The sequence below is a fragment of the Apteryx rowi genome, unplaced genomic scaffold, assembly GCF_003343035.1.
Source record: "Apteryx rowi isolate R43461 unplaced genomic scaffold, aptRow1 scaffold_47, whole genome shotgun sequence".
Lineage (NCBI taxonomy): Eukaryota > Metazoa > Chordata > Aves > Apterygiformes > Apterygidae > Apteryx > Apteryx rowi.
Genome location: NW_020450727.1, coordinates 1,410,397 through 1,435,059, shown reverse-complemented (window position 1 = coordinate 1,435,059; position 24,663 = coordinate 1,410,397). Strand labels below are relative to the sequence as shown.

Genomic DNA, 24,663 nt, shown 5'->3' with positions numbered 1-24,663 from the left:
CCGCAGCTCACCTACCTGCCCCAGCCGTGGGGCAACTGCCGGGCCAGCGTGCAGGGGGAGCAGACGCTGCCCGGCTACGACACCTACAGCATCGCCGCCTGCCGCCTGCAGTGCGAGAAGGAGGCCGTGGTGCGGAGCTGCCACTGCCGCATGGTCCACATGCCAGGTGAGGGGCACGGGTGCTGGCACGGGGGCACCCTGCTGCCACACCACTCTGCCGTGGGCTGCCCCTGCCCCATCCAGCCGGCACTCAAGGGTCACCCCTGCTCCATCCCCTCTGCACCCGGGGGCTGTCACTGCCCCATCCAGCCTGCACCCAAGGGTCACCTCCTGTCCTTCCCCTCTGCACCCAAGGACCACCCCTGCCTCCTCCTCTCTGCCCCCTGAGTTTGCCCCTGCCCCGTTCTCTGCACCCATCATCAGCCCCTTCCCTACCCGCTTTGCACCCAGGGGCCACCCCTGCCCGACAGGGGAGCAAGTCGGGGCAAGGCATGGGGGAGCAGTGGGCCGGACTCACAGCCCTGCTGACCCGCTGCTTCTCCCCAGGCAACGAGTCCATCTGCTCTCCCAACGTGTACATCGAGTGTGCTGACCACACGCTGGGTAGGTGCACGGCGGGGTGGGCTGGGGCTGGCCGGGTGCCGGGCCGGGGAGGGCACCGGGCCGGGGGGCAGCCCATGCCCACCTGAGTGCGTACCCCCCAGACACGGCAGTGGAGGACAGCCAGGAGCGCTGCAGCTGCCCCACGCCATGCAACCTGACGCGCTACGGCAAGGAGATCTCCATGGTGCGCATCCCCAACAAGGGCTCGGCGCGCTACCTCGCCCGCAAGTACAACAAGAACGAGACCTACATCCGGTGAGCGGCGCGGGCAGGGGCTGGCATCAGCTCCTGGAGGCCCCCGGGACACCAGGAATCTGGGGGACCCCCAGCCCCGCTCCTGGCACTTGCAGAGACCTGGTCCTCCTGCAGCATCCTCTCCCCAGAGGTGGCTGGGACTGGAGCATCTGCCCATCCCATAACCCCCCTCCAAGCCCTCCTGTCCTTATCTGTCCCCATCCCACAACCACTCCCAACCTGGGACATGTCCCCATCGCACCAGCCAGCCCGTGACCACTCAGTGCCCCTGCAAAAGCAACCCAAATAACTCACTTTGCATTTGCGCTACTGGAGCAGGGAGGAGGGAAACTGCAGCAGGCTCCGTCTCCCCAGCGCTCGCCCCCCCACGGCACCAGTCCCACGCTGAGCCTCGCGCCGCCCCGAGTGGGAGTGCTGGTGGGGCTGCCGGGCGGTCTTGGAGGTGGGGGGGACCAGCACACAGGGCAGCACGAGTGCCCGGGGAGCATGTGGGGCTGGGGTCTATGGGAAGCCAGGGATGTCTGGGGAGGGGACAGGGGTGCGAAAGTCGGTGGCCAGCCCTTGTTGCCAAGCACTGCTGTCCCCCCACAGGGAGAACTTCCTGGTGCTGGACATTTTCTTCGAGGCGCTGAACTATGAGGCCATTGAGCAGAAGAAAGCCTACGACCTTGCTGGGCTTCTCGGTGACTCCCCTCACCATTCCCATGGGACCCCTTCCTGGCCACCCCAGCCCCCCATTACCCAGAGCTCTGGGTCCCAGACCCGGGAGGATGTGGGGCTGGTCTGGGTGAGACCACATGGGGCAGGAGCCAGCCCACAGCCCGGCTAGGGGATGACATGCTGCTTTCTGTCCCCATCCCTCCACATCCCCTGCACCCTTTGTCCTGCAGCCCCTGTCCCCCATCATGGTGGTGGCACCCCCCATCCTGCAGCCCCTGTCTCCCATCATGGTGGTGTCCCCCTTCAACCTGAAGCCCCTGTTCTGCTCACAGCAGTGTCCCCTCCATCCTGCGGCCCCAGTACTGCACTCCCACCCTGGCCCTGCTGGCCTGCCCCGGGCTCTGGGCAGGCTGTGCCGCAGCTCCCCGTGACCAGCTCTCACTCCTGCTCCACAGGGGACATCGGGGGGCAGATGGGCCTGTTCATCGGTGCCAGCATCCTCACCATCCTGGAGATCCTGGACTATGTCTACGAGGTGCGCTGAGCCCTCTGGGGCTGCGTCTCCATGGTGGGAACGGGGCTGTTGGGCACGGGAGGTGTTGGAGCAAGGGGCCAGGCATGGGGGATGAGACAGACCAGGCCATCTCTGACCCACATCAGCGCAGGAGGCTGCGGCGCGGCCAGGGCTAGCACAAAGGGCAGGGCAGTACAGCCCCCAAATTGGGCAACGCACAGCAGAAAGCACTGGAGGGGAGCAGGTCCCCATGCGTTCCTTGGTGTCCGGGGGTCGGGTGGGGAGGGAGCTGGGCAGAGCTCCACCTGCACACGTGTGGGCCCGTGCGCACGTGTGTCTGGGTACGACCCCCCCTCTCTGCACCCAGGTGATCCGCGACAGGGTGACCCGGCTCTTGCGCCGCTCCAAGCCACCCCTGAAGAAGCCCTCGGGCAGCATCGCCACGCTGGGACTGGAGGAGCTCAAGGACCAGGTACAGCCCGCGCTCCCCACGGGGCGGGCTGCCCACCAGGGCTGCAGGGACGGGACCCCGGTGCAGACGGGGCTGAGCAGGGCCAGGCACTGGGTGCACAGCCCTGCTCCTGCAGCCCGTCCTGCTCCCTGCAAAATACCTCTCCCATCGCAGCGTCCCAGCCCTGGAGCAAAGAGCATCCTCCCCGCGCAGCCGGTTGCCAGCGCCAGGCGGGCGCTCTTTGCTCCGGAGCCAGGACGCTGCGGTGGGAGAGGTGTTTCATAGGGAGCAGGGTGAGCTGCATCCCCCGCGGGACTGAGAGGGGCTGGGATCGGGGCGGCCGCGCTCATGGGCAGGGGGCAGGAGGGGGCCATGGGGCCGCCGGGCCTGCGCACCGAGGGCTGCCCGCCCCGCTGACCGTGCCCTCCCTGCAGAGTCCCTGCGAGACGCTGGGCCGGCACGTGGAGGGCGCCTACAACGCCGGCATGCTGCCCAACCACCACCACCGCCACCACTACCCTCACCAGGGCGTCTTCGAGGACTTCGCCTGCTAGGCCAGCTCGGGACTGCGGGCAGCAGGGCCCCAGTGGCCCCCTCCCCACTCTCCGCACGGAGAGGGACTCCAGCACCCGGCACTGCGGGCGCAGGCCCCCGCCTCCCCCTTCCTACTGCCAGGACTGGCCCGTGCTGCTCACCCCTGCCGGCACTGCCGCCGGCTCCCGGAGCTGCCTAGAGGCCAGAGCTGCTTCCAGGCCCCTTCACCCATCCCGTCTGCTTGCCCCCAGCACGCAGGGTTGGTCTCGTCTCAAAGCACACAGAGTAGAGGGGGGATGCCCCACRGCCGGGACCGAGAGCAGCGCCAGGCCACAGACTGGGCAGCAGAACCGGACCAGCAAGGGGGCAGGGATGGGGATGCCAGGGTGGACTTTGGGGGAGCGGTGGGGTGCAGGGGAGAGGGGTCCTGGCAATGCAGAGCATGTGTGGGGTAAGCTGGGTTTCCTGTGAGCCCCTCCAAACCCTTCCCTGCTGACCCCTCCTCGACGGGGGGCTCTGCCCTGCACCGTCCCCCAGGAGGGAGACGTGCCTGGAACAGCTTTTAGCCTCCACAGGGAACATCTTCACGCTGCATGAAGGGCAGCGTTGCAGGGCACCACCTCTGAGCAGCACGGGCCCCCCCGGGCCAGCCCAGGGCCACCCCACCTGCAGTAACACCTGCATGGCACTGCCCTGAGCCCCCTCTGGCCCCGGCGCCGCCAGCACTGTGACACCCCCCACACACACCTGGCCATCCTTCACCACCCTCGTGCAACCTGCCAGGGCAGCAGCCCCCGTCCCAGCACTGTTCCCAGCCAGACCCCTGCACTGTGACCCCCCCACACACGCCAGTGTCAGCCCTGAAAACCCCCCAGGCCATTGCTGCACTGCAAATCTCCTGTCCCCCTGCTCTTCTGCCCCGTTCCTCCCGTCCCAGTGCCACTGTGCCCCCCCAGCCCTCTCCAGGCGCTCCTTTCCCAGGCGTTGCTCAAAGCAGTTCGCCCCGGGCTGCAGCCGTCCAGCACAGCCCAGCAGGCGCAGGGGACCTGCCTTTGCTGCCCTGGCTGTCACAGCTCTTTTGCACCAGCGCACATCCCCCTTGCCACGCTCCTCTCCCGGGTGCTGAGCACCCACTGTGCCTCTCCCAGACTGCACACAGTTAGGAGGCTGCTCCATGCCCAGCACAGCCCGGACCGCCACATCCTGACCCACCAGGTTTCTCCGAGGCCGGGACTGGCACACACAGCCCTCCTGCTGCCCAGGGGACAGCAGGGACCCGCAGCACTCCCCCTTTCCTGTAGGACACTGCCTCCTCCCCTCCACTGTAGCAGGCACCAGCGCAGGGCAAACAGCCCCAAAATATCTCAGGAGGGGGGGGTAGGCTGGCAAAGCCCCCCTCGACATACACACAGGGCAGAGGGGGCACCATGGCAGGAATTTGTGACCTCCAGGGGAGGCTGGGGTTTAGGCAGGAGGCCCTGCTGGTTTGGTCCCCTTCCCCAGTGCCCCGGGATGGAGCACTGGTGCAGGGCTGGCCCTGGGGGCTGGTGTCTCCCACCCCAGGATGACGGGTTGGGGAAGGGTGCACCAGGCTGTGCATGGGCACAGCCGTGCCGTACTGGGGCCAAAGCCATAGAAGCAGGGGCAGCCAGCATCCTCACTGCTCCGACAGCCCCAGGCGCAGGAGGCCTGGGAGATGCAGGGCAGCGAGCAGAGCAGCGGCCACCCACCCCGCAGGAGCCAGCCCTGTGATGTGCCCAGCAGCCTCGCCTCTGGGTATGCACCCCTCCATGTCCCCCCAAAACATGCACGCACGTGGGAGTGTGTCCCCTGTTGGTGCAAGCACCTGGCACCGTGGTGCCCAACGCCTCCTGCACAGGGGTGCACAGAAACCCCCCAGCCAGGGCAAGCACGGCAGCTGCATCGGGGAACCTGGCCCAAGTGCCCTGCGCCTGCTCCCCACGGGATCGTGGCGCTTGTGCCATGGCTCCACGGCGCCACGGGGCAGCCCCTGCAGCACCCACGATGTGCCCCCTCGCCACCATCCAGGCACAGGGATGAGTGTCCCCGGCACGATGCCACATGTTAGCTTGGGGACATGCCATGGCCATGCCAGCCAGCGCATGCCCAGCCTTACACCGCAGTCTGCCAGCGCAGGCAGGAGGGGTGCAGGGTGCTGGGTGCAGGATGCGGCCCCCTCCATGCCAGCGGGAGCAGAGAGGGCGGGCAGGGGCACCGCGGCGGGGCGGCGGGGTGGGAGGGCCGGCATGAACGCTGGCGTGCTGGTGAATGTAAGAGATGTGCGTCACTTTTATAAATGTACAAACACTCCCTAATAAAGAGGCACAAGTAGATCCTGAGCTGCCTGTGAGGGATGGGGCCGCCATCGCCGCAGGGCCGGGAGCAGCAGGCGAGGGGCAGGGGCGCCCGGTCCCCCCACGGGGAGCCAAGCATCGCTGGCTCGCATCTCTGCACAAAGCTATTCCCACTCCCCAGCTTTTTTCTTGGCCCGCGGCTCGCAGCAGAGGTGCGGCGCTTGCAGGGTGCTTGCACAAGGGTGCCGGTGGCTTGCTGCCAGCTCCGCACGGGATAGCACCCAGCAGCAGAAATCGCGACAGGCTGTTTGGGAGCTGTACCCACGTTCCCGCATCGTTGCCCCGAGGCAGCAGCCCAGCGGGGCGTCCTGAAGGCAGCGCTGACGCCCTGCCAGGGCCGGAGCCCGGCTCCATCGGCCCCACACAGACAGCGCTGGGAAGGCTGGGATCCCACCTGCGGCAGCACGGCTGCAGGGCCTGAGGTGGGCAGGGAAACGGGGGCTGCCGAAACTACGGCAGGGGGTGCTGGGCTGGGTCCTGCCCCTCGCGCAGAGCTGCACGCCAGACCTCCGACTGCAGCCAGGCCCCCTTGCAGCAGCCCCTTGACTTCCCGGCACGGGTGAGCATGCCGGCGGCCCCTCCGCTCCCATGCGTGTTATCAGGGACAAACACAGCCCCATATCAATGAAAAGCCAGTGCTCACACCGGCACTGCCCTCGCACGGGGCCACTGGCGGGGTGCCTTCCCCCTCCGTCGCCCTCTGCGGCCACCACGCAGGGTGAGACGGGCTCCGACCTGCCCCGCAGCCGGGGGCACGCGCAGGTGAGCTGGATGCAGCGCGGCAGCCCCACTCCCAGGGGCATGCTCAGCTCCCCCCCAGGGAGCTCTCCCTCAGCAGGGGAGCTCGGGGACTCCTGCGGGGCCGCCGAGAGGAGGGGGTGCTGGTCGAGACCGAAACGTGGGAGGCGGCGGATGGGACCTGAGCTGGAGGGAGGGCGCGATGATGGGAGCCTCCTGGGTGCCACGGGGAGCGGGGCTTCCCTCTACCGAGCTGATCTTTCAGCTCCTGCCTCCTCCCAGCCCTGCTCCATCCCCACGGGCCACCCTGCGGCACAGAGACAGGGACTGAAGTGGGAGGCAGGATCTGGTCTTGTGGTGGAGCCTGCTGGCACCAGGCCCTGCAGGTTTCCCTCTAAACCGGTAATGACGATGCATGTGTTAAGCTGGGTGCAGCTGGGACGTGGACAGCCCAGAAGACTGGTGTCTCAGAGCACCCTGTGCGAGAGGTCCGCCTTAAGCTTTTTTGAGCCTGGTGCTATGCTGCAAGATGTCATCTGCAAAGGCAGAGCAGGTCCCCAACACCACGCTGTTAACCGGCAGGACTGCCCCGTGCATGGTACGTCCCAAGGCTGGGGACCGCAGGGACCTTTGTGACAGGGCTGTCCCTGCCACCAGGCCCTGACTCATGTGCCCCTCCAGGATGCCCCACTACAAAGCCACCTTCATCCACACCAAGGCCGCGACGAGGAGCTTGTGCTGTGTCCTGCCCCAGAGCGAAGATGTGACAGAAGAGCTGAGCGAGGAGGAGAGCAGGATTGTGTGGCGAGCCCAGCGCACAGCCCTGGAGGTGCTGGAGGACACACTGAGGAAGGACCGAGTCCTGATAAAAAACCTCAAGGATGTGGTCGTGCTGGACAGGGGGAGCAAGGGGGACGGCTGCTGGGTGGAGCGTTATGCCATGCTCACGGAGAAGTTGCTCCGGCAACTCATCTCGCAGCTTGAACAGGTGGCCTTCCAGAAGAACCCCTGCAAGGCTAGGTCCTACGCCTATGTGAAGAAAAACACCCCAGACCGAACCATTTACCTGTGCCCACTCTTCTGACAGGCCCCCAGGGAGCTTGAGAAAGACTCGCAGCCAGGGACGCTCATCCACGAAGCCTCTCACTTCCTGGGCTTGCACGACATCACCTACACGACGGCCAGCTTCCAGGTGGGCACCGGAGGTGCCATCATATGGACGGACTCGCACACACCTGCGTTTGAGTCCCTCCGGAAAGCGCTGCTGAATGCCAACAGCATCGAGTACGAGTTTGAGATCGTGCTGAAGCACCGCGAGCCCTACCGGGGTGACCGCTACGCCTGCTGTGGGGAGACGGCGAGGAACTCCATCTGTGAGAACGCCGTGCCATGGAGCGGCCTCTCCTGTGGACCTACAGAGAGGTGAGCTCTCGCATCGCCGGTGGCTCAGAGAGGCTCTGTGGATGCTCCCTCCCAGGATCTCTCAATGCCTGGGGCACAGCCACCAGTGGGAAGAGGGATGGCAGCTGAGGGGAGAGTGGGAATGAGTACGGGAGGCAGGTGGCAGCACCAGAGCAGTGCTGCAGGAAAGGGTTCCTCGGGCTCCTGCACAGTCCCCGGGCTCAGTATCCCACAGTGGTCGGGGAGACCTGGTCAATGCACGAGTGGAGCTTCGAGAGCAGCTCTCAGCTCTCCTCCTCCAAAGCAGCTATCGCAGCCCGCCAGATAACTGTGCTCTGACCCCTGCTTTGCTGCCCCATGTCTTGGCTAGATCTCCAGTGGCTGCGGACAGAGCCCAGAGCCACCCCTGCCCCATAGGCAGTGCAGATGTGGTGGGGCAAGGAGGTCCTTGTGCAGTGGTCCTCACATGTCCAAAGGGCCATGTTCCCTGGGCACCTCATGCCCTGGAGGAGCCCAGATGAGGTAGTCCCCAAACCTTAAGTGCTGTAACAGCCCCTGGATGTTCCGTCCTAGCTCGGCAGTGAGGAGGAGCACCATTGGGGACACGGTGAGGCTGTCCCTGTTGCCAGCCAGGGACGCCATGAAGAAATGCTTATCCGACATCTGGAAAGTGGTGGAGGCCGTGGACAAGTGTCACAGAGGAGCGATGGTAGCGAACGTCACTGGCGGGGCGGTGGGCATGGCAGGGGGGGTAGCAGCTTTGGCCGGGCTGCTGCTGGCCCCCACCATGCTGGGCACTTCGCTGGTCCTGTCTGCGGTGGGATTTGGCATTTCAACAGTCGGGGGACTCACCAGCGCCACCGCTACCATCAGCGACAGCGTGAACAGCCTGGTCAAGAAGGGTGAGGTGGAAACACTCGTGGAGGAGTTTCAGAGGCAAGTAGAAATTTTCACGGGCAGCCTGGAGCCCTTCAAGACGGCGAGGGGGCTTCTGGAGTTCCTTGGGCAGGACGAGAGTACAGAGGTCATCCTGGGGGTGTTTCGGGTGGTGGGAGGGCTCGGCCGCAGCGTCCTCAATGTCACCAGCATGGCGAAGGCCAGCACGGTACTGGCCGGGACCAGCCACGCCGTCAGGTTTGCAGGGACAGCTACCCACATTCTCGTGGGCCTGTCCCTGGCCCTAGACCTGTTCTTCGTCACCAAGGACTCAGTTCACTTCCACCACGGGGCACGGTCAGAGCTGGCAAAGAGCATCCGCGCAGCAGCTGCTACGTTAGAGAGAGAGTTCAACATCATTGATGAATTCTGTGAGAAAATAAACAGGATTTTAGAGGAGCAGGAGTGAAGAACTGCAGAAAGAAAGGCCTCAGAGATGGCTTGTCCAGGGTTCCCAGGGCTTCAGGACAAAGTGGGGCCACTGAGGCCCTCAGGATGTGCCCCATGCTACGAACAGGGCGATTTGCCAGAACCCTGAAATAGCTCTTTCTGTGTGACCTATCAAAGATTTTAAGTAAAGTTATTTTCATCTGCTGCAGTCATAGCTCAGGTCCTTTCATTTCCCTACTTCCCAGCTTGTGCCTGGAGGTTGGCACCTGCCGTAGGCTCCCACCTCCTCCAAACAGCATGGTGCAGGCAAGGGGACGGGAGCGCCAGCCCCAGCACCCCGCTCCAGCCAGGAGCCAGGTGAGATCTCCCGCTGATGACGACGTGAGGCCAAGAAGGACCCACAGGAGGACACGGAGCAGGGTTTAGCGGTGGCCCTGAGCAGGGACGCCACCTCTCCAACAGGGTACCCTCCTGCTCCAGCTGCTCGTGCTTCGCCCCAGGGTGCTCCGGACCCCCGTGCTGCTGGGGGTGCCCCCTCCCACGCTGCGTCTGCACAAGGGGCCACAGTTGCTCTCACCAGACTTGGTGCTGCTGCCCCTAGGGATGGTGCCGCTGCCTCCCTGGGGCTTGCTGGGCTGCCAGGCAGCTATAACCACCGTACACTGTTCTCAGCCCTCAAATCAGTCCATTGCCAACACTAAATCAAGCCAAGCACTGTTTGAATTGCCTTTAATGAGCTGCATTAAATAGTTGGCATGCTATAATTAGAAGGGGATTCACAATAGTGAAACAGGCCCTTAATTTTAATTAGCGCAGCCCTCTGAACAAACGCTGTGCATCCGGCACAGCACTGGTCACAGCTCCCCTCACCCCACGGGTGACAGCCAGGCGGTGGGGAGAAGCATTCACCGCTCCCAGGGCAGCCGTGCTCCGGCAGGCTGTTGCTCCTGTCACATCTCCTCCGACTGACCATGGTCTCAGCTGGGCAGCAGGTGGGGTCGCTGGTGGCTGTCCCCAAGTTCGGGGATGCAGTGCAGTGGTACCCGAGCCCCTGCAGCCCACAAGGAGAGGGCATCGGCACGGAGCAGCCGGTGACGCCTTCTTTGGCCCTCTGCCTACACCGACTGCCACAGTGGGATGTGCCAGGCCCCTCCTCAGGCACTTCCATCGCACATCCATAGCAAAGCACTGCCACTACAGCTCTTTCCAGGGAAAAGCCACATCTCAAAGAAAACAAGTCATCCGGCTTGGAACTGGAGGGGATAGAAGTGAGCCTTCAAGCACAACGGGACACGTGCCCTCGCTGCTGTCACATCCTCCCCATCACCTTCTGCCTGGAAGCGGCAGTGATGACGGACAGCATGGGGTGAAAGGCATGACCCACAGCATCTCCTGCCAAACGCAGTCTCAGCACGCCAGCGACGTGTCCCCCCAGCTGGCTCGCCGTTTCTGTCCTGGACGTTTTGCCAGGACCTACTTGCTGGGAGAGCTAGCACCAAAGCTAGGTCCTGGTGAGGACATCCCCAGGCGTGCCAGAGCGCCCTGATGCTCAGCACCAGCACTGCTGGCATGCTCTCCATTCAGCCCTGCCGTCCCCCGTGCAGGGAAACCCCTCCCCTACCGTGGGCTGTTGTCTGTTTGCATTTCTTTCCTCTTTGCGGCCTTGGCGCGACCAGCCCGGCATGTCGTGGTGGGTGAGGCATGTGAGCCCAGGCTGGCAGGCATGCGTGGCCAGCAGGATTATTGCAGGGGCAGCTCTGTGCTCCCAGCTAAAGTCCATTTCCCTTTCCATTAAGCAGCGCTGGTGTCTTGGTGCCACTGGGCAGCCAGCACCCCGTGGCTGCATTTCACTGAATTTGGCCAGAAAAGCATCGGGAATAAGACTGCAGCTCCCTACACCCTCTTGAAAGGGGCTGCCTGCCTTGGCCTGGCTCTGGTGGTGTCTATCTGTTGTATTTTGCTCTGCGAGGTATCAGTGGAAATGGGTGCCCCCAGAGGAAGCCCAGAGTCTCTCTGTCCCCCGGGAGCAGCTTTTCTCCTCTGAGCGGTGTGGAGGAAATGCTCCCGGTGTTTCGTTACCTGCTTTACGGCTTGTGAAGCAGCAGCCCCACTCCTACAGGACAGACAGCGCGGCAGCGTTGGCCTCTTCCCAGCTAAAACGCAGCAAAGAAAGGACGCTCCACCTCGCCTGTCTTGTAACTCTCTCCTGGCGCAGACTCGCTTTCTACAGCCTACGAAAGGTCAGATACTGAGCTGATTAACATTGCTATATCTGAAATAAATCTGCCATCATGGTTTAATGTAGGCAGAAGTGATCTGAACTCCAAGACATCATGCAGGATTAGAGAAGCAGATTTTGCCTTCCCTGCTACCAGTTTCGCTTCTGTATTTGCACAGAGACCCGCACGCATAACTGCATTTGGGAAACAAATTATTGGGGGTGGGGGGAGAAGGGGGATACCCCAACAAAGCAGCAGCTTGTTTTTTGCCAGTTTAAGCCCTTTTCCTTGCTGTGACTCTGAGGTAGAGGAATGAGGCAGGTGACCTCCCGGCTATGGTGGCTGGAGCCCCGAGGCACCCATCAGCCCCGTCCCGGCACGCAGGGGTGAAGGGCTTGTCCTGCCACCAGGGCCAGCTGCGGGAAGGCTCAGGAAAACTGTGTCTGGCTTATGTCCCTTTCCCCGGGTCCCTCGCCACCCCTGGTGCTCCCGTTGCTCTCTCGCTCTTTCCCTGTGGCTTCCCACAAATGGAGACTTTCACCGCTCCCCGCGGTAGCAGTTGCTCCTTACACGTAACGGCCAGCGAGCCCCTCTCATAGCTCAAAACGCTTCACGCTGAATTGTTCCTCGTGGCCCTCTTCCAACAGGCCAACAAACAGCCACGTAGCAGACACCGACGGGGAACACACACTGCTCCTTTCAAAGGATGTGGTGAGCCAACAACATCTTCAGCAAATCTTCCTGTGGGAGGCATAAGTCTTTGGGCAGCAGAAATGTGCCTTTTCCTACCCCATTAGGAAAGCTGCCTTTTTATTTCTCTGACTCTGCAACTGCGTTTGTGAAAAAATACACAAATTGTGCAAACATATTGATCAAACCTGAACAGGGTTTGCAAACTTCTCTCTCCATTAAGTTGCAAATTGACCATATTACCACCCAAAACCACTCCACCTTTGCTTCCTCTTTTAAGGCTTTCACCTTCACGGTCCCGCACTTCACTAGGCCCCTCTGGCCTTGGGCAGCGAGGCAGGAGCCCGAAGCGCAGCAATGTTTGCTTCATCCCTTTCCTCGCCAGCCCCCCTCGCAGGAGGGACCCTCATCTCTCCACAAAACTCTGCCACTAACTAATGATCCAGTTCTCTTCTCCGGGATGCCGGCAGCTCAGTGCAGGCGTCAGCCAAGCAGCATGTGCTGGCTGCAGGGTGCCCTCCCCTGCTCCCACGCAGGACTGGAAGCTGAAGGGGAGGCACAGCCGTGGCCGGGCCATCGCTCCTCAGCCAGGCACGGAGGACACTGCCCGGCATGGGTGTCCCTGGCGGAGAGGGGCCCGGGGGAAATGCCGTTGCTCCTTCTGCCATGGTTCCTTCCTGAGAAGGGGGCACGTGCTGGCCTGGAGATCCTCCCGGCATCGGGGCCCTTCTCCCCGCGTAGGCGCCAGGGACTGCATTCACCCTCCGAGCACTGTGGTTTTTGCTCTGCGACTCCTGCAAGCACAGCCTGAGGCTTTGCTCGGAGGCGTGCTTTGGATGTGAGGCCCTTCATGCCATGAAGAGTGATGCGAAGGCTCCCTGTGGCCTCAGCCTAAACCCAAATAACAACAGCTTCTTCCTGCCGGCTCCACTTGGGTGAGTTACAGGCACCCACTGATCTGACTGGCTGCTGGCAGGCTGCAAAACGGCGCTGCTAGATTGGTCCCAAACTCTTTAAGGAAAGCTACTCGCTCTTCGTTTAGAGGACCAAGTAGCTACAAGGGCATCGCTGCCGGCACTGCCGTCCTGAGCGTGTGGCCCCCGCAGGATGCACTGCAAGGCAGGCAGCAGTGGGGCGGGATGGGGCAGAGCAGGAGCAGGGAGGCAGGTGGGACACCTGAGACCAGTGGCAGTGGCCCCTGCACTGCCACGCACCTAGGAGCAAACGGGAAATGCAGGCTTCTCCCAGCAGCGGATCTGAAACGCTCCCCCCACTCCCGCAGAAAGCAGAGCATCCGTCGAAGCGCAGTCAGGAGCCCAGCCACGGCCGCTCGGTTTACCCGTGCTCCAGGTGGCATGCCTGGGATAACACTGCTGAGTCCCTGAGCAACGAAACCTTGGACTTTCCTACTCCTCGTTTGGCCCACATCTGTCTCAGGGTGCCACAGCCACCAGCGCCCACGCAAGAAAGGCTATTCCCCTCGTGCAGAGCCGTCTCCACTTCCCCGCTCCATCATGCGTCCAGCGCCTCAGGCCTGGTGGCAGAGAATAATTACATTCTTCCGGCTTCCATATCGATTAAGAAAGCATTGAATGAGCTGGATGTGGTCACCCAGCCTGATACCACCCCGGTGGTGAGCCCCAGCTGGGCTCGCATCCCCCCCCAGAGCCCTCTCAGAGGCCAGTGCCTGGTGCGTGTCCAGCGACACTTCCAGCCGGCTGCACCGACGGCCGGCTGTCTAACACCACGGGGCCGCTTCCCCGGCCCTGGCTGCAGAGGGAAATGAGGCTTCCTTGGCACGGCCCGCTCCTGACAGCTCTCTATCGGCTGTCACCCACCCTCCTGGCAGTTACAGTTACACGTTGTTCGTTGTTAGTTTGTCCCGGTGTTTTTCTAGGAAAGGCTGTTGAGCTGGTTTGTCAGGAATTCCCTGGCTTCTCTCTCCCTCTTCCTAAAGACAGATAGGTCGGGCTCCCCCCTCCCCCATGACCTCTCGCCCCTCCGTGCTGAGAGATAGTGGCTCCGCAACGGCTCCAGCCCTTCTCCACAGTCCCGGCGTGAGCGGTCCCGGCTGATCTGAAAATAGCTAGCGACGCTGGTGAAGCTCCTCTGCCTCCTCCGCTGGCTGCCGCGCAGGCTGGCTGGCTCCAGCTCACCCTTCAGCTGCGGGCCTGAAGGGGAGAGAAGGGCGTTAATCTCTCTCCTGCCTGTGACACTGCCAACAGACACACGTCCAGCCCGTTCCCCAAGTCCTCCAGCGGTGGCTACCTGAAACATGCAGGCACACGCTCCTCCCAGCCCTCTGCGCCTGCCTTTGGCCACCCGTCCTGTCGGAAAGTTCCCCTGCTGCAAATCTGGGGACTATTTTTTGACAGAGAACTTGCTGTTATAGAGGAAGGCCCAGCAGGCTTTGGAAATTATTCTGGGAACACATTCAGAGAGGTGGGGAAGGTCTGGCGTGGCCCCTCTCCCCAGCCAGCACTGCCCGGGGCTCCCTAATCGTGGTGTCCTCGAGATGCATCAGAGCTGCAGAAAGAGGCTGGCTGTTATTTGTGCAGCATTAACTCACCCGAGGTGCAGGCCAAAGCTAACAGGGATGTCTGGTTCTCTGTGCTCGGCGTGAGAGGGGCTGCTGGAAGAAGAAGAATTGCCAGCTGTGCAGTTTGAGCCCCTTGTGCCTCCACGGCCGAGCCAGGTCCAGCCTCTCCTCTAGGGGCCGGAGAGTAATTGCCTTCCTTTTCTGTCAGGGAAAAGCAGCTACAAAGGGGGAAATAACACTGACGCAGCAAAGTGGACGTGAGACAAGCTACAGAAATGCATAAAATAAGTTTTTGAAAAATTCTGACTTTGCTCACAAAGGCTACAGACATGCCCTGCGGTGCTTGCGGGACGGTCCAGCGCAGTCACCCAGCACAAACAAGGCTGCTTGCAAGGAAGAAGGTAAGCGAAAGAGCCATTCTTGGGACACCAGCATGAGCCAGGGCTCACAAGAGCCAGGACGGCTCTCAGCCCTAGGAAGGGGCTGGAAGAGACTCGCCTTGCAGTGAGGGGCGCAGGGCAGAGGAGCGCTGGCAGGGCAGGCTGGGGCACCGCGCAGAGGCTCGTCGGGCAAACATCTGTATGACAGCCCCTGGCAAACCTGGTGCAGCCGCAGCTGGGGCTGGGCAGCAGTCTGCAACTGTAAAAACTGTCCCTTTAAAAGCAGCGGGAGCATCCTTCCCGCAGCCTTCCCCCATATTTGGGGGTGCAAGCTGACTGCTAGGCCACAAGGAAAATGGGGCCTGAAACCTAGCAGTGGGCTTGGCTATCCAGCCAGAGACTCAGCACTGGAGCTCAGAGCAGATGTCGCTGGTGCAGGACTTAAAGCTGTGAACTTTTGTACGTTGGGCTCCAGCTGGGAGCAGAATTTCAGAAAGCAAAGCTTGGCCATTCAAGCTGTACGTGTGCCTCAAGTCACCTGCACTCAGAGCAGACACAGAACCGAGCTCTTTCCACTGTTGATCATCACTGTTTTCTTTGTAGCATCGTTTTTGGGCTGCTTTGGTGACAGCAGCATCCCCTCACATGCAAGGGCATGGCAGAGGGCAAGATGTTGGGCGGCTACAGCAGCCACGCTGCCATCACAAGAGCACAGCTGCATCATTTAGCATGTTTTGATGCTGCAAATAACCTGGCAAATGCCAAAGTGACTTTGAACACTGCCAGCTTATTTTTGAAAGAAACCAATAAACTTTGCTGGAAGTACCATAAGGACTATAATTTGCTCTTACGTATGTTCAGGCAGGGGATGGTTCATTGGTTTTAATAGTGCAAAGCTTTAAGTATGCAAATAGCTCTTTACTCAGTCTGGGCAAACAGCAAAGAAGAGACAAGAGCAACTATATTTAGACCATCTTGCAACAATTAAACGACAATTTAGGATTTCTTTTTGCAGCCAATTTTATTTGAAGTTGGTTTGCTTTATTAATGTTTGGATACTCTTCTAACAGCTAATCAATTCAGACTTCTAGGTCTGCTTTTCAGAGAAGAAATGTATCTGCAATGCACCTGCATCCTTCTTACACCCTCCTGTCCCAGATTCACATTTAAAGTGAATTAAGGACGTGTTTGGGGAAGATCGAAAATAGAAGTGCTTAGAGCAAGCTAAAGATTGTTCTCGGAAATACAACAAACATATATTTGAACATATATGTTTCTACAATGAATACAAAGACTGGAACAAGAATACCTCTCTTTGGGGAACATATGCCTTACAGGCCTGGGGGGTTTCCATGAGTTTTGCGGAACATAGCCTTATTAACTACAGGCAAGTAGGCTATTAATTTTCTTGGGGATTTTGCCCTTGATATGGGAGTTTTGTGAACAAGTGCTGAATGCCACTGCCCTACGAAGTCGTTTATTTTAACAAGTGGAGCCTCGCAAGCGCACCCACGTCTGGCAGGTCTTTAGCATCCCAACGTGCTGTCAGGGAAGTGGTCAGAGAGCAGAGGAGGACAGCAAGAGGGAGGGAGCATTTCCCATACATAGGGAGGTTAAATAAAGGAGGGCTCTTCAGCTTGGAAAAAGTGATGACCAAATAGCTGGTGGGATGAGCACAGGGATCCATAAAAATCATGCCTGGAACAGCACAGAAAGGGTATGTTTACTCACCCTTTCTTGTAACACAAATAGCAGCTGTATGTGGTGAGAACATCTGGAGCAGGGCTAAAGACAAAGAGGAAGTGCTTTACCCCAAAATACATCATTAAATTAGGGAACTTGTTACCACAAGATTCTGAGAAGGCCTGAGATATAAAACAGAGCATAAAGGGGTGAAACCAATTCAGAGAGGGTAGATTCGCCAGTAATGATTCGACATGGTACCTGGATGAAGTTTCTGGCCAGGAGCTTCCTTCCAAGCTGATCCCAGATGCGGGAGGGTGTAGCAAGGGGACAGATCACACCATTTGCACCCACTTCACACGTTCTCTCCTAAGCAGCAGCTCGCGTCTGCACCAGTCTCCCCAGAGCGCAGAAAGGCTCAACCCCAGCCCAGGCCACCGTGCCTGGCTCCAAGGAAGAATCAGTCAGACCGACTTGTTCATCTCTCCATTTTATTAGTGTAAACACAACCCCCCCTTTCTCTCCCCACTGTTAAATACAAACCAGGAGCACAGAGCAGCTCCTCAGTCGTTTTCTCCTTAGGAGACGCACAGCCAAACCATCCATCCTGCCCACCAGCCTCAGCGGTGCTGGCCAGGGTCAGGGCCAGGCATGGTGTCCCCTGCCCCACACTGAGCGGAGTGGACACAGCTCTTGAAGAAGCCAAGCTGCAGCTGCCAGCCACGAGGAAGGGCCACAAAGGCCAGGCGCATGCACGCACCAGGGTCCCTTCTGCAGTGGCAAGGCAGCAAAGCCCCTGGGACAGGTGCCCACAGGGCAGCCCCACGCTGGGCTCTGGATTGGTGGCAGGGACAGCTCAAACCTCCAGCAGGAGGCTCTTGTCTGAAGGCTGCGACCTCCTACGTCCTATTGATACTACGAAGGCCGAAGAGGCCTGGGTCACAGTTCCCATGGGGAGCAGCTCATGGTAAGTGAATACAGCAGGATCCCTGGCTCCCCTGCAGCACTCCCTGCACCTGCAGATCCTGGGGCCAGGAACCCCCACCCCAGTCAGCCTGGAGGATTCAGGTTTCTGTCTCATTACCAAGTGGCGTACACTAAAACCAACCTTCTTATTGCTCTTTTGGGGTCAGACGTGCCCCAATCCATCCTCCCCCTACTCAAGCCTGCAGCAGGCAGGCACAGGGACACACCTCTCCCCACATGACAGGGGCCAGTGCTCTGGTCCTTTATGTCCTAGTGTCCAAAGAGTGCCCAGCACTGGGAGCCAAATGAGCAAATGCAGCCCTGTATCAGGGGGGCAGGGGAAAATGTGGCAGCTCCCCAAGCCCCATCTGGTAACTCATCACAGTCACAGCCCCACAGCAGGGGCCTCAGGCTCTGTGAGCCCTCAGGCTGAGGGGGCCGGGGGTGGTGCAGTTCACAAGACAAAGCAAGGGACAGAACAGTTCTGCTCCTCCCACCAGCCATTGCAGCCAGGAGCAAGAGGGACCGCAGTCAGCAGCTCTGGGATGAGAACCCAGGTGTCCTGGCTCTCAGCTCAATAACTCTAACCCAATCTCATGTGAGGGTCTACAAAAACCACAGCTGCTCTGGAACATCCCAGGCAGCCCAGGCTGGGAAATCCCAGCCCTACCTGGGTAGCACCAGGGTGATGGAGTGACAGGCTCTGGCACCAGCTAGCGGTGATCACTGCAGCCATGCCACACTCACCAGGACGAGGAGGACAGATCTGGGCAGCAGAGCAGGTGGGGCAGGCAAGAGGCTGGGCAGGGCCAGCCCCTCCGTGCCCTGGGCTCAGGTGCTGTTCCCCTGCTCCTGCTCAAAAAGCACCATGGCCAACTGGGAACGAGACCCTACACCCTCCAAACTGCTCTGCACGCAGCGGTGGTAGATCTCCTCGCTGAGCCGGGGATTGCAGGCCTGGTGCCGGTAGCGCTGCAGCAGGGCAGGCTCCACGGCCCGGAAGACATGTAGGTTGGAGTATTTGATGAACATATCATAGATGTCCAGGGTCTCCAAGATGTCTTCATTCTCCTGCACATCACCTGCCATGCGGGTGCGCGCCGCCATGTAATCAGCATTGTAGAAGCAGGCCTCATGGAAGACATCACGGTCAAAGCGCCCCGCGTCCCGCAACAGGTCCAGTGTGGTGGGTGGCACCTGGTTGTGGTAAGCGATGGCAGGGTTGTAGCCCTGAAAGTGAATGGGGAAGAAGACTTGCCAGTTGTTGATGGTGTTCATCCGGCAGCGGTTCAGGAAGTCAGTGGTGACCTCTGTGCCCACGCCTGCCACAAAGAAAAGCGTGTCCACAGGATGCTTCTTGGAGATGATGTCCATGACCTTGATTTGGGAGGGTGCATCTGTCTTAACACTGATCCACGGGATCTTCACCTCTGCATACTTGCGCTCATACTCAGTGATCTGGGCTTTCACTGGGGCAAAGATGTCATTCTGGGTCACCTGCTGGGCCTCAAAGGGGTCATAGATAAAGAGGAAGGTGAGCACCGCGTTCTCACTGTTCTCAAAGGCAGCTGCTGCATATGCTTCCAAAAAGCGGGCAGCATGGTCCCGGTCATGGGCAGTGAGTGGCAGGATGACATTGATGCGGCTGGCCTCTGTCACGTACGGCATGGGGATGATCTCCACCTCGCTGAGGGGGCGCACCAGGTGCACACGCTTGGTGACAGAGCGGCTGTGCCCCTTCTGAGTGACCACCTCTACCTGGAGGTCCAGTGTGTACTCCATGCCACGTGTGGGGTCAAAGCGCCGGTACCCATTCACCAGCTGCTGCTTGCGGACATGCAACACTGGCTGGTACTTGCGGTTCAGCTCCTCCATGGCAGTGGCCACCACATCAGCCACATCTGCCAGGTCCACACCACGTAGCTCACACTTGGGGGAGCCGTCCACACATGCATACACCTGATCCTCTGTGAAGTAATCCCAGCGCAGCACCTCAAAGCGGGTTTTGGGCTGGAATGGGGGAGGAATGCCAATGGGCCACGTGGCGCTGTGGTCCCCATCTGCAGACAGCCTGCTGGAGTTCTGGATTTCCAGCTGCAAAAGCAGAGAAGGAGCAGTCAGAGCCAAGGTGGGTACAGATATGCCTTCCAGTTCTTTCTGCAGAGCCCCTTCTGCTAACACATGATATTCAGAAATTTGATACTGCTATTTGGGACAGGAGTGGCTAAACAAGTTTGTACTGCTTTCAGACTGACGCCAGCAAAAGAGTGGCAGGGTTTCACCAGAACTGCACACAGAATACAATAAGCTGCTTTCATTGGCCTGGCCTGCACTTTGTCCCACCCCACTCTGAGTTTGCTGCCAGATCTTGGCACACTGCTGGCCCGATCATCCCGGACTGCCACAGCTCCAGGATCTGCCTGGGTCCAAAGCTGCTCACAGCCTGCTTGGCTGAACAGAAGTCAGTCAGAAGTCACAGGCATGCGCTCTGAGGTTAGGATCATGAAGTGAAGTTCAGCAAGATCTGAGAAGGGTTCAAAGGTCCACATGGCCCAGACGAACCAAGAGGCAGAACCTCCTGGTTCAGGCCACAAGGGCAGAGGCCTTAAGGACTGATCTCCAGACAGCACTGTCACCACCGCAGCCACAGAAGCTCAGCTGATGCCACTCCAGAACAGCTCCAGGCCAGAAAGCCCTCACATTAGAGTGGAAAGGTGGCCCAAAGAGACTGAAAAGCCCACAAGGATGGCAGGAGGAGCCCAGATCCTCCCAACTAAGCCAGGTCTCACCTGCAGCTGCTGGATCTCCTGGTATGTCCTCTCCAGCTCCACCTGTGCAAAGTACTTGTGCAGCCGGTACATCTGGACAGGGTCCAGCACAGGGTGGACAGTGAACGCGTTCTGGAAACGTGGGTCAGTCTCCCGCTCAGGGTCTACGTTCTTCCCCAACTCAAAGTACTGGTAATGCAGGCCCTGTGTCAGCAAGGAGAGACATGTTACAGCTGATCCAGACCTACAGTGCCACCCCACTGGGTACAAGCAAAGCAAGCCCAAGGGAAAAAAGCACACGAGAGCTGGTCCCACAGTCCCTAGAAGTGGGCAGGGCTGGTGAGACACTGCCCAGAGGCTTTCCTCAGTGCAAGGGAGGAGGGAAGGTGAGACAGGAAAACAGGCCAGGCTGAGGTGGCAGGGATCAAGCACCCTCACAGCCCAGCTCCACTGCAGGATCTACCTCATGCTCCTCAGCACAGTTGATGGCTGTGTAGTCGATGATGCAGCGGCCCAGCCACTCATCGGGCCGGGCACTGAGGATGTCGTTACGGCAGTTCTCCAGGTGAGGCTGTAGACGCAGGAGGAGACTGCGGGACAGCAGGTACCCAAAGCCGCCATAGCAGTAGCGTCCCTCGGTGTCTCCACCGATGAACTCCTCAGGGCGGCCCAGGTAGAGGTGGGTGTCAATGCTGAGGTGGGCGACCAGGCGGCTGATGCGGTGTGCCTCTGTATAGGTATCATCCTGCACCAGGAAGAACCAGTCGAAGTCGCTCACATAATGGTCCAGCAGGTACTTAATGGTCTGGTACATGTTCCAGATGGGCCGCTCATCGCTATGCGTCACCACCGTCATGCCATGAGGCACCTTGCGGCCCCGCGTGCCTGTGAAGTACACCAGGCGCTCCAGGCGGTGGGCCAACGTGCGGTTCACAGCCACCGCCAGTGTGTTCAGCGTGCTCTTGGAGGTCAGCACGCCCACAAAGAGCCGCTGCCGCATCCCCAGCTCCGTGCTGATGTACCGGGTCCTGCAACAGAGAACGTGCATGTGACACAGTCCGCAATCAGAGCGCTCCACCACCACATCGGCCCAGGTCCTCCCCATCTCCCCATCTCCCTCCCAGACTTCGCAAAGGGGGTGAGGCTCAGTGTCCAGGCTCCAGAGTTAAGCCCTTTTGCAGAAGAAGGGGACACTACTCCTAGGTTTGCAACCACATGGACAAGACATTGGCCCAGGAAACCACACAGGGACCCAGAGGCTGCCAGGGACACTGCCAGCAGCAGGTCCTAGGCAAGAGTCACAGCAGAGAGCTCTGGTGAGGTACCCTGGTACCTGAGCCGCTACTCTGACCCTGCCCTGTCAAACAGCAAACACAGCTGGCACCCTACAGCTGCAGGGCAGCCAGAGAGCCTTCCCAAGCCTGCTGCTCCCCCAGGCCCTCCTGCCAGGGCCCTGCAGCCCCAGCACTGGCTCCATCCCCACTGGAACAGGGACACAGGCAAGAAGTCTAGATCCCCCACTCCATCTAAGACCACAGGGGACCTTCTCTTTTCGCTGTCATGTTAGCCCAGCTCATACAAGAAGTTCACAAAAGGCTGGATGCAGCTAAAATAGGAAAACAGAGATTCCAAACCTCCTGTTTTAGCAGAAATACCCCCACACCAGACACCCTGCGCTGCTGCCAGTCCAGACACAGCCTTCAACCTGGGACATCTGAGCAGGGAGCTGGGCAGAGAGGCACTTTCTCGCAGCCTTTCCCCACGCATGGCTCTCCACCAGACAGGCCTCTGGGAGCCAGGAGAGCGGTGCCTAGGTGAGAGCCCGTGCCGCCCTCCAGGCGAGGGAGAGCTCAGGGCTGCATGATCTGCGCCAGCCCCCAGGCAGGCAGCTCCCATGTGAAAGTGCATGGCCTGAGCCCAGCTGCCAGCACAGGGACAGCCGGAGCTCCCTCCCCACAGCTGCCCCCAGCTGCCAGACTCACAATTACTTTCAGGTTTAATTATTCCAACACGGCCCGGAGGCAGGAAGCGACCCCCCCCACCACACTCCCATGCTGCTGCCTCACACACACTGGCCCCATTCAGCCCCCTGCTCCCTCTGTCCGCCCACCTCCTCGCAGGGACAAGGAAGCCCTTTCACTGCTGGCTCCATGTCATCCTGGGGCTGCTGGGACAGGGCACACCCAGCCCCAGAGCAGGTTGAGGGTTGCAGCATGCAGTGGGGACATGCTGCTGCAGGACATGTGCCTGCCAGGGTAGGATAGGAGAGAGGAGACAGCCTAGGGCAGGGTGTCATGCAGAGTGTGCTGCATCCAGCCCAGCGACTTATGCACCACGGCAGCACAGGCACAAAGCTCCTCTGGGCTGAGCGCCAGGAGGAGCAGCTTGGCTCCCAGCACAGGCAGGGACAGTGGCAGAGGAAGGGTTAAGGAGAAGGGGGAAGGAGGTATTGTATGAGCTCAGGAAATGGAGGGGAGGAAGGGAAGCAGCAGAGGAAGGCTCTCCAGCAGCCCATAGTGTTGCAAGAAAAATCAAGCTGTAGACCCCAGGACAGCACCCCTGGGAACTGCAGGAGCAGACAAGCACCATGCCAGGTGCCCTTTGCCTGGAAAAACTCCCAGCACATTTACAGGGGCAAGGGAGTATCTGAGCAACAGTCAGAAACATGGCCATGCCTGTGCACACAGAGCTTGACCTAAGCTATTCCCGGCAAAGCCCTGGTTAATAGTCCACAGCTCTTCTTCCATCTGTGCTGCAAACGAAAGGAATTAGCCCAGGCCATGCTCCTGAGCCTGCCCAGCAACCCCAGACCTCATTACTAAGTCACATAAAGTGTGGCTCCCCATCAGCCTGAAGAAATCAGCTGCACACATGCACACACCGACACAAGTAAAGCAGAAACGGGACAGCAAGCAGCAACAGAGAGTTTTGCGGGCGACATGGTGCCAGAGAAAGGGAGCAGCAGGCTCCTTTCACCCAGCGCAGTCTGAGCAGGCTCCTCCACATGCACCCAAGCCAGCCAGTGCCCACAGTGCTGCCTGGCAGCTCGGCCGCATCAAGAAGCAGCAGAGCAGCCAGAGCAGTGGTGCCCCTGTGAGCAGGCCCTCAGCTCCCGCAGCAGGGGAGGATTTCACAGTTGCACGCCACCTTGTTAGAAGGTTTTCTGAGCTGGGCTGTCAGAGCCCTTTTGAAGCCCAGCAAGTCCAGTAAAGGATGTGGCACACTGGGGTCACTTCATTCCTGTTCCCAGCATGGGGCACCAGCCCAACAACAGCTCTTACCAGCTATGGTTAGGGCAGGACTCAGGGAGATCAAGACTGGCCACAACCACAGCTGACAGGTACCTTCTCTCCCACCTACTAGCTCTCCCTCTACACCCCGGTATGGGCCACAGAATCACACCACAACTCAGACGAAGCCCCCCAGACTCCCCTCAAGCCCCAGGCTGGGCATGTCAAATCTCAGCCCGAGAAGGAAGGGTCTCAGGCCAACAAGAGAGCAAGTTTACATTAGATAAGAGAGTTGCAAGTATCAATAAGGAGTGATGAGTGCTGGGGGCAGAGCCCCATCCCCACACCAGGGCTGTGCGGAGCGGTCCACGCCAACCCTGGGCTGCAGAGCGTCACGGAGCGCGGGGCAGGCTCCGGCAGCGGGGTGGCTCCCAGCCGGGAGCTGTGGCACAGCCAGACACCTCTAACGGAAGTCATTATTGCAGAAGGACTTCCTGAGCAGCCGGGAAATGGCCCTACACTTTCCTGTCGGAGTTCATACAGGAGGGCCGGCAGCCACTTGGCACGGGGCAGCTGGCCACTTGGCTTCGGGCAGCCAGCAAGGAGCACGAGGGGGCAGCGGGGGGACAGAAGGCATCTGGCTGCTTCACACAGGGTGACCAGCCACTTAATGGGGGGCAGCAGGGGGCAAACGGAAGCTGACAGCTTAGCGTGGGCAGCCAGCAGCTAGGCACGGGGCCATGGGGTGCACAGGGCAGCTAGCATGGGCATGGGGCAGAAGGCAGGGGCACGGGGCAGCCAGCTGTTGGGCATGGGGCAGAAGGCAGCACTGGCACAGGGCAGCTGGCTCTCAGGCAGGGGGCAGATGGCGTGATGCACAGGACAGCCGGCTTTGGGAACGGGAGAGAAAGCGGGGGGCACAGGACAGAAAGCAGGGGGCAGCCAGCCGCTGTGCTGGGGGCAGATGGTGGGGCAGCCTGCCCCTTGGCGCGGGGCAGACGGCGCAGGGCAGGGGGCAGCCTGCCCCTTGGCGCGGGGCAGACGGAGCAGGGCGGGGGGCAGCCTGCCCCTTGGCGCGGGGCAGACGGCGCAGGGCGGGGGGCAGCCTGCCCCTTGGCGCGGGGCAGACGGCGCAGGGCGGGGGGCAGCCTGCCGTCGGGCAGGGGGCAGACGGAGCAGGGCGGGGGCAGCCTGCCCCTTGGCGCGGGGCAGACGGCGCAGGGCAGGGGGCAGCCAGCCGTCGGGCAGGGGGCAGACGGAGCAGGGCAGGGGGCAGCCTGCCGTCGGGCAGGGGGCAGACGGAGCAGGGCAGGGGGCAGCCTGCCGTCGGG

At 60.5% G+C, this 24,663-nt stretch overlaps 3 protein-coding genes across 6 annotated transcripts in view; 2 read left to right on the top strand and 1 right to left on the bottom strand.

Annotated features, from left to right (window-relative positions):
- The window catches only part of ASIC4 (acid sensing ion channel subunit family member 4), a 32,150-nt gene extending 28,783 nt beyond the window's left edge, over positions 1-3,367 (top strand). Inside the window, exons 4-10 of the mRNA XM_026078040.1 lie at positions 7-166; positions 547-603; positions 705-858; positions 1,450-1,541; positions 1,974-2,053; positions 2,400-2,504; positions 2,918-3,367. Coding sequence (XP_025933825.1) covers positions 7-166; positions 547-603; positions 705-858; positions 1,450-1,541; positions 1,974-2,053; positions 2,400-2,504; positions 2,918-3,037 — 768 coding nt within the window. The 3' untranslated portion in view covers positions 3,038-3,367. The remainder of the gene's footprint in view (positions 1-6; positions 167-546; positions 604-704; positions 859-1,449; positions 1,542-1,973; positions 2,054-2,399; positions 2,505-2,917) is intronic.
- Positions 3,368-6,043: 2,676 nt separating this feature from the next.
- LOC112972053 (apolipoprotein L1-like) lies at positions 6,044-9,071 on the top strand. 3 transcript variants are annotated; one of them, XM_026078108.1, is made up of 5 exons: positions 6,045-6,154; positions 6,556-6,728; positions 6,812-7,118; positions 7,218-7,552; positions 8,105-9,071. In XM_026078108.1, exons 3-5 carry the CDS (start codon positions 6,813-6,815, stop codon positions 8,874-8,876), a joined length of 1,413 nt encoding a protein of 470 aa, XP_025933893.1. In that variant the 5' UTR covers positions 6,045-6,154; positions 6,556-6,728; position 6,812; the 3' UTR covers positions 8,877-9,071. The 3 variants fall into 3 exon arrangements, with proteins under 3 accessions (XP_025933894.1, XP_025933893.1, XP_025933892.1); XM_026078107.1 differs by lacking the exon at positions 6,556-6,728; XM_026078109.1 differs by lacking the exons at positions 6,556-6,728; positions 6,812-7,118 and having other exon boundaries at positions 6,044-6,154.
- A 7,760-nt stretch (positions 9,072-16,831) lies between these two features.
- CHPF (chondroitin polymerizing factor) lies at positions 16,832-24,009 on the bottom strand. Of its 2 annotated transcripts, XM_026078101.1 has the most exons (4): positions 22,213-24,009; positions 20,566-21,130; positions 20,124-20,306; positions 16,832-19,428 (listed from the first exon to the last, which is right to left on the bottom strand). In XM_026078101.1, exons 2-4 carry the CDS (start codon positions 21,100-21,102, stop codon positions 18,166-18,168), a joined length of 1,983 nt encoding a protein of 660 aa, XP_025933886.1. In that variant the 5' UTR covers positions 21,103-21,130; positions 22,213-24,009; the 3' UTR covers positions 16,832-18,165. The 2 variants fall into 2 exon arrangements, with proteins under 2 accessions (XP_025933886.1, XP_025933885.1); XM_026078100.1 differs by lacking the exon at positions 22,213-24,009 and having other exon boundaries at positions 20,566-22,008.
- Positions 24,010-24,663: the final 654 nt, after the last annotated feature.

What these genes read in the sequence shown, in the direction of transcription:
- LOC112972053 (XM_026078107.1), top strand. Translation starts at nt 6,813, where the DNA reads ATGCCCCACTACAAAGCCACCTTCATCCACACCAAGGCCGCGACGAGG. An exon ending in TCATCTCGCAGCTTGAACAG is followed by an intron (nt 7,119 to 7,217) that starts GTGGCCTTCCAG and finishes CTCTTCTGACAG; the next exon opens with GCCCCCAGGGAGCTTGAGAA. An exon ending in TCCTGTGGACCTACAGAGAG is followed by an intron (nt 7,553 to 8,104) that starts GTGAGCTCTCGC and finishes GTTCCGTCCTAG; the next exon opens with CTCGGCAGTGAGGAGGAGCA.
- CHPF (XM_026078100.1), bottom strand. Translation starts at nt 21,207, where the DNA reads ATGGGGAGGACCTGGGCCGATGTGGTGGTGGAGCGCTCTGATTGCGGA. An exon ending in ACTGTGCTGAGGAGCATGAG is followed by an intron (nt 20,307 to 20,565) that starts GTAGATCCTGCA and finishes TTGCTGACACAG; the next exon opens with GGCCTGCATTACCAGTACTT. An exon ending in AGGAGATCCAGCAGCTGCAG is followed by an intron (nt 19,429 to 20,123) that starts GTGAGACCTGGC and finishes CTGCTTTTGCAG; the next exon opens with CTGGAAATCCAGAACTCCAG.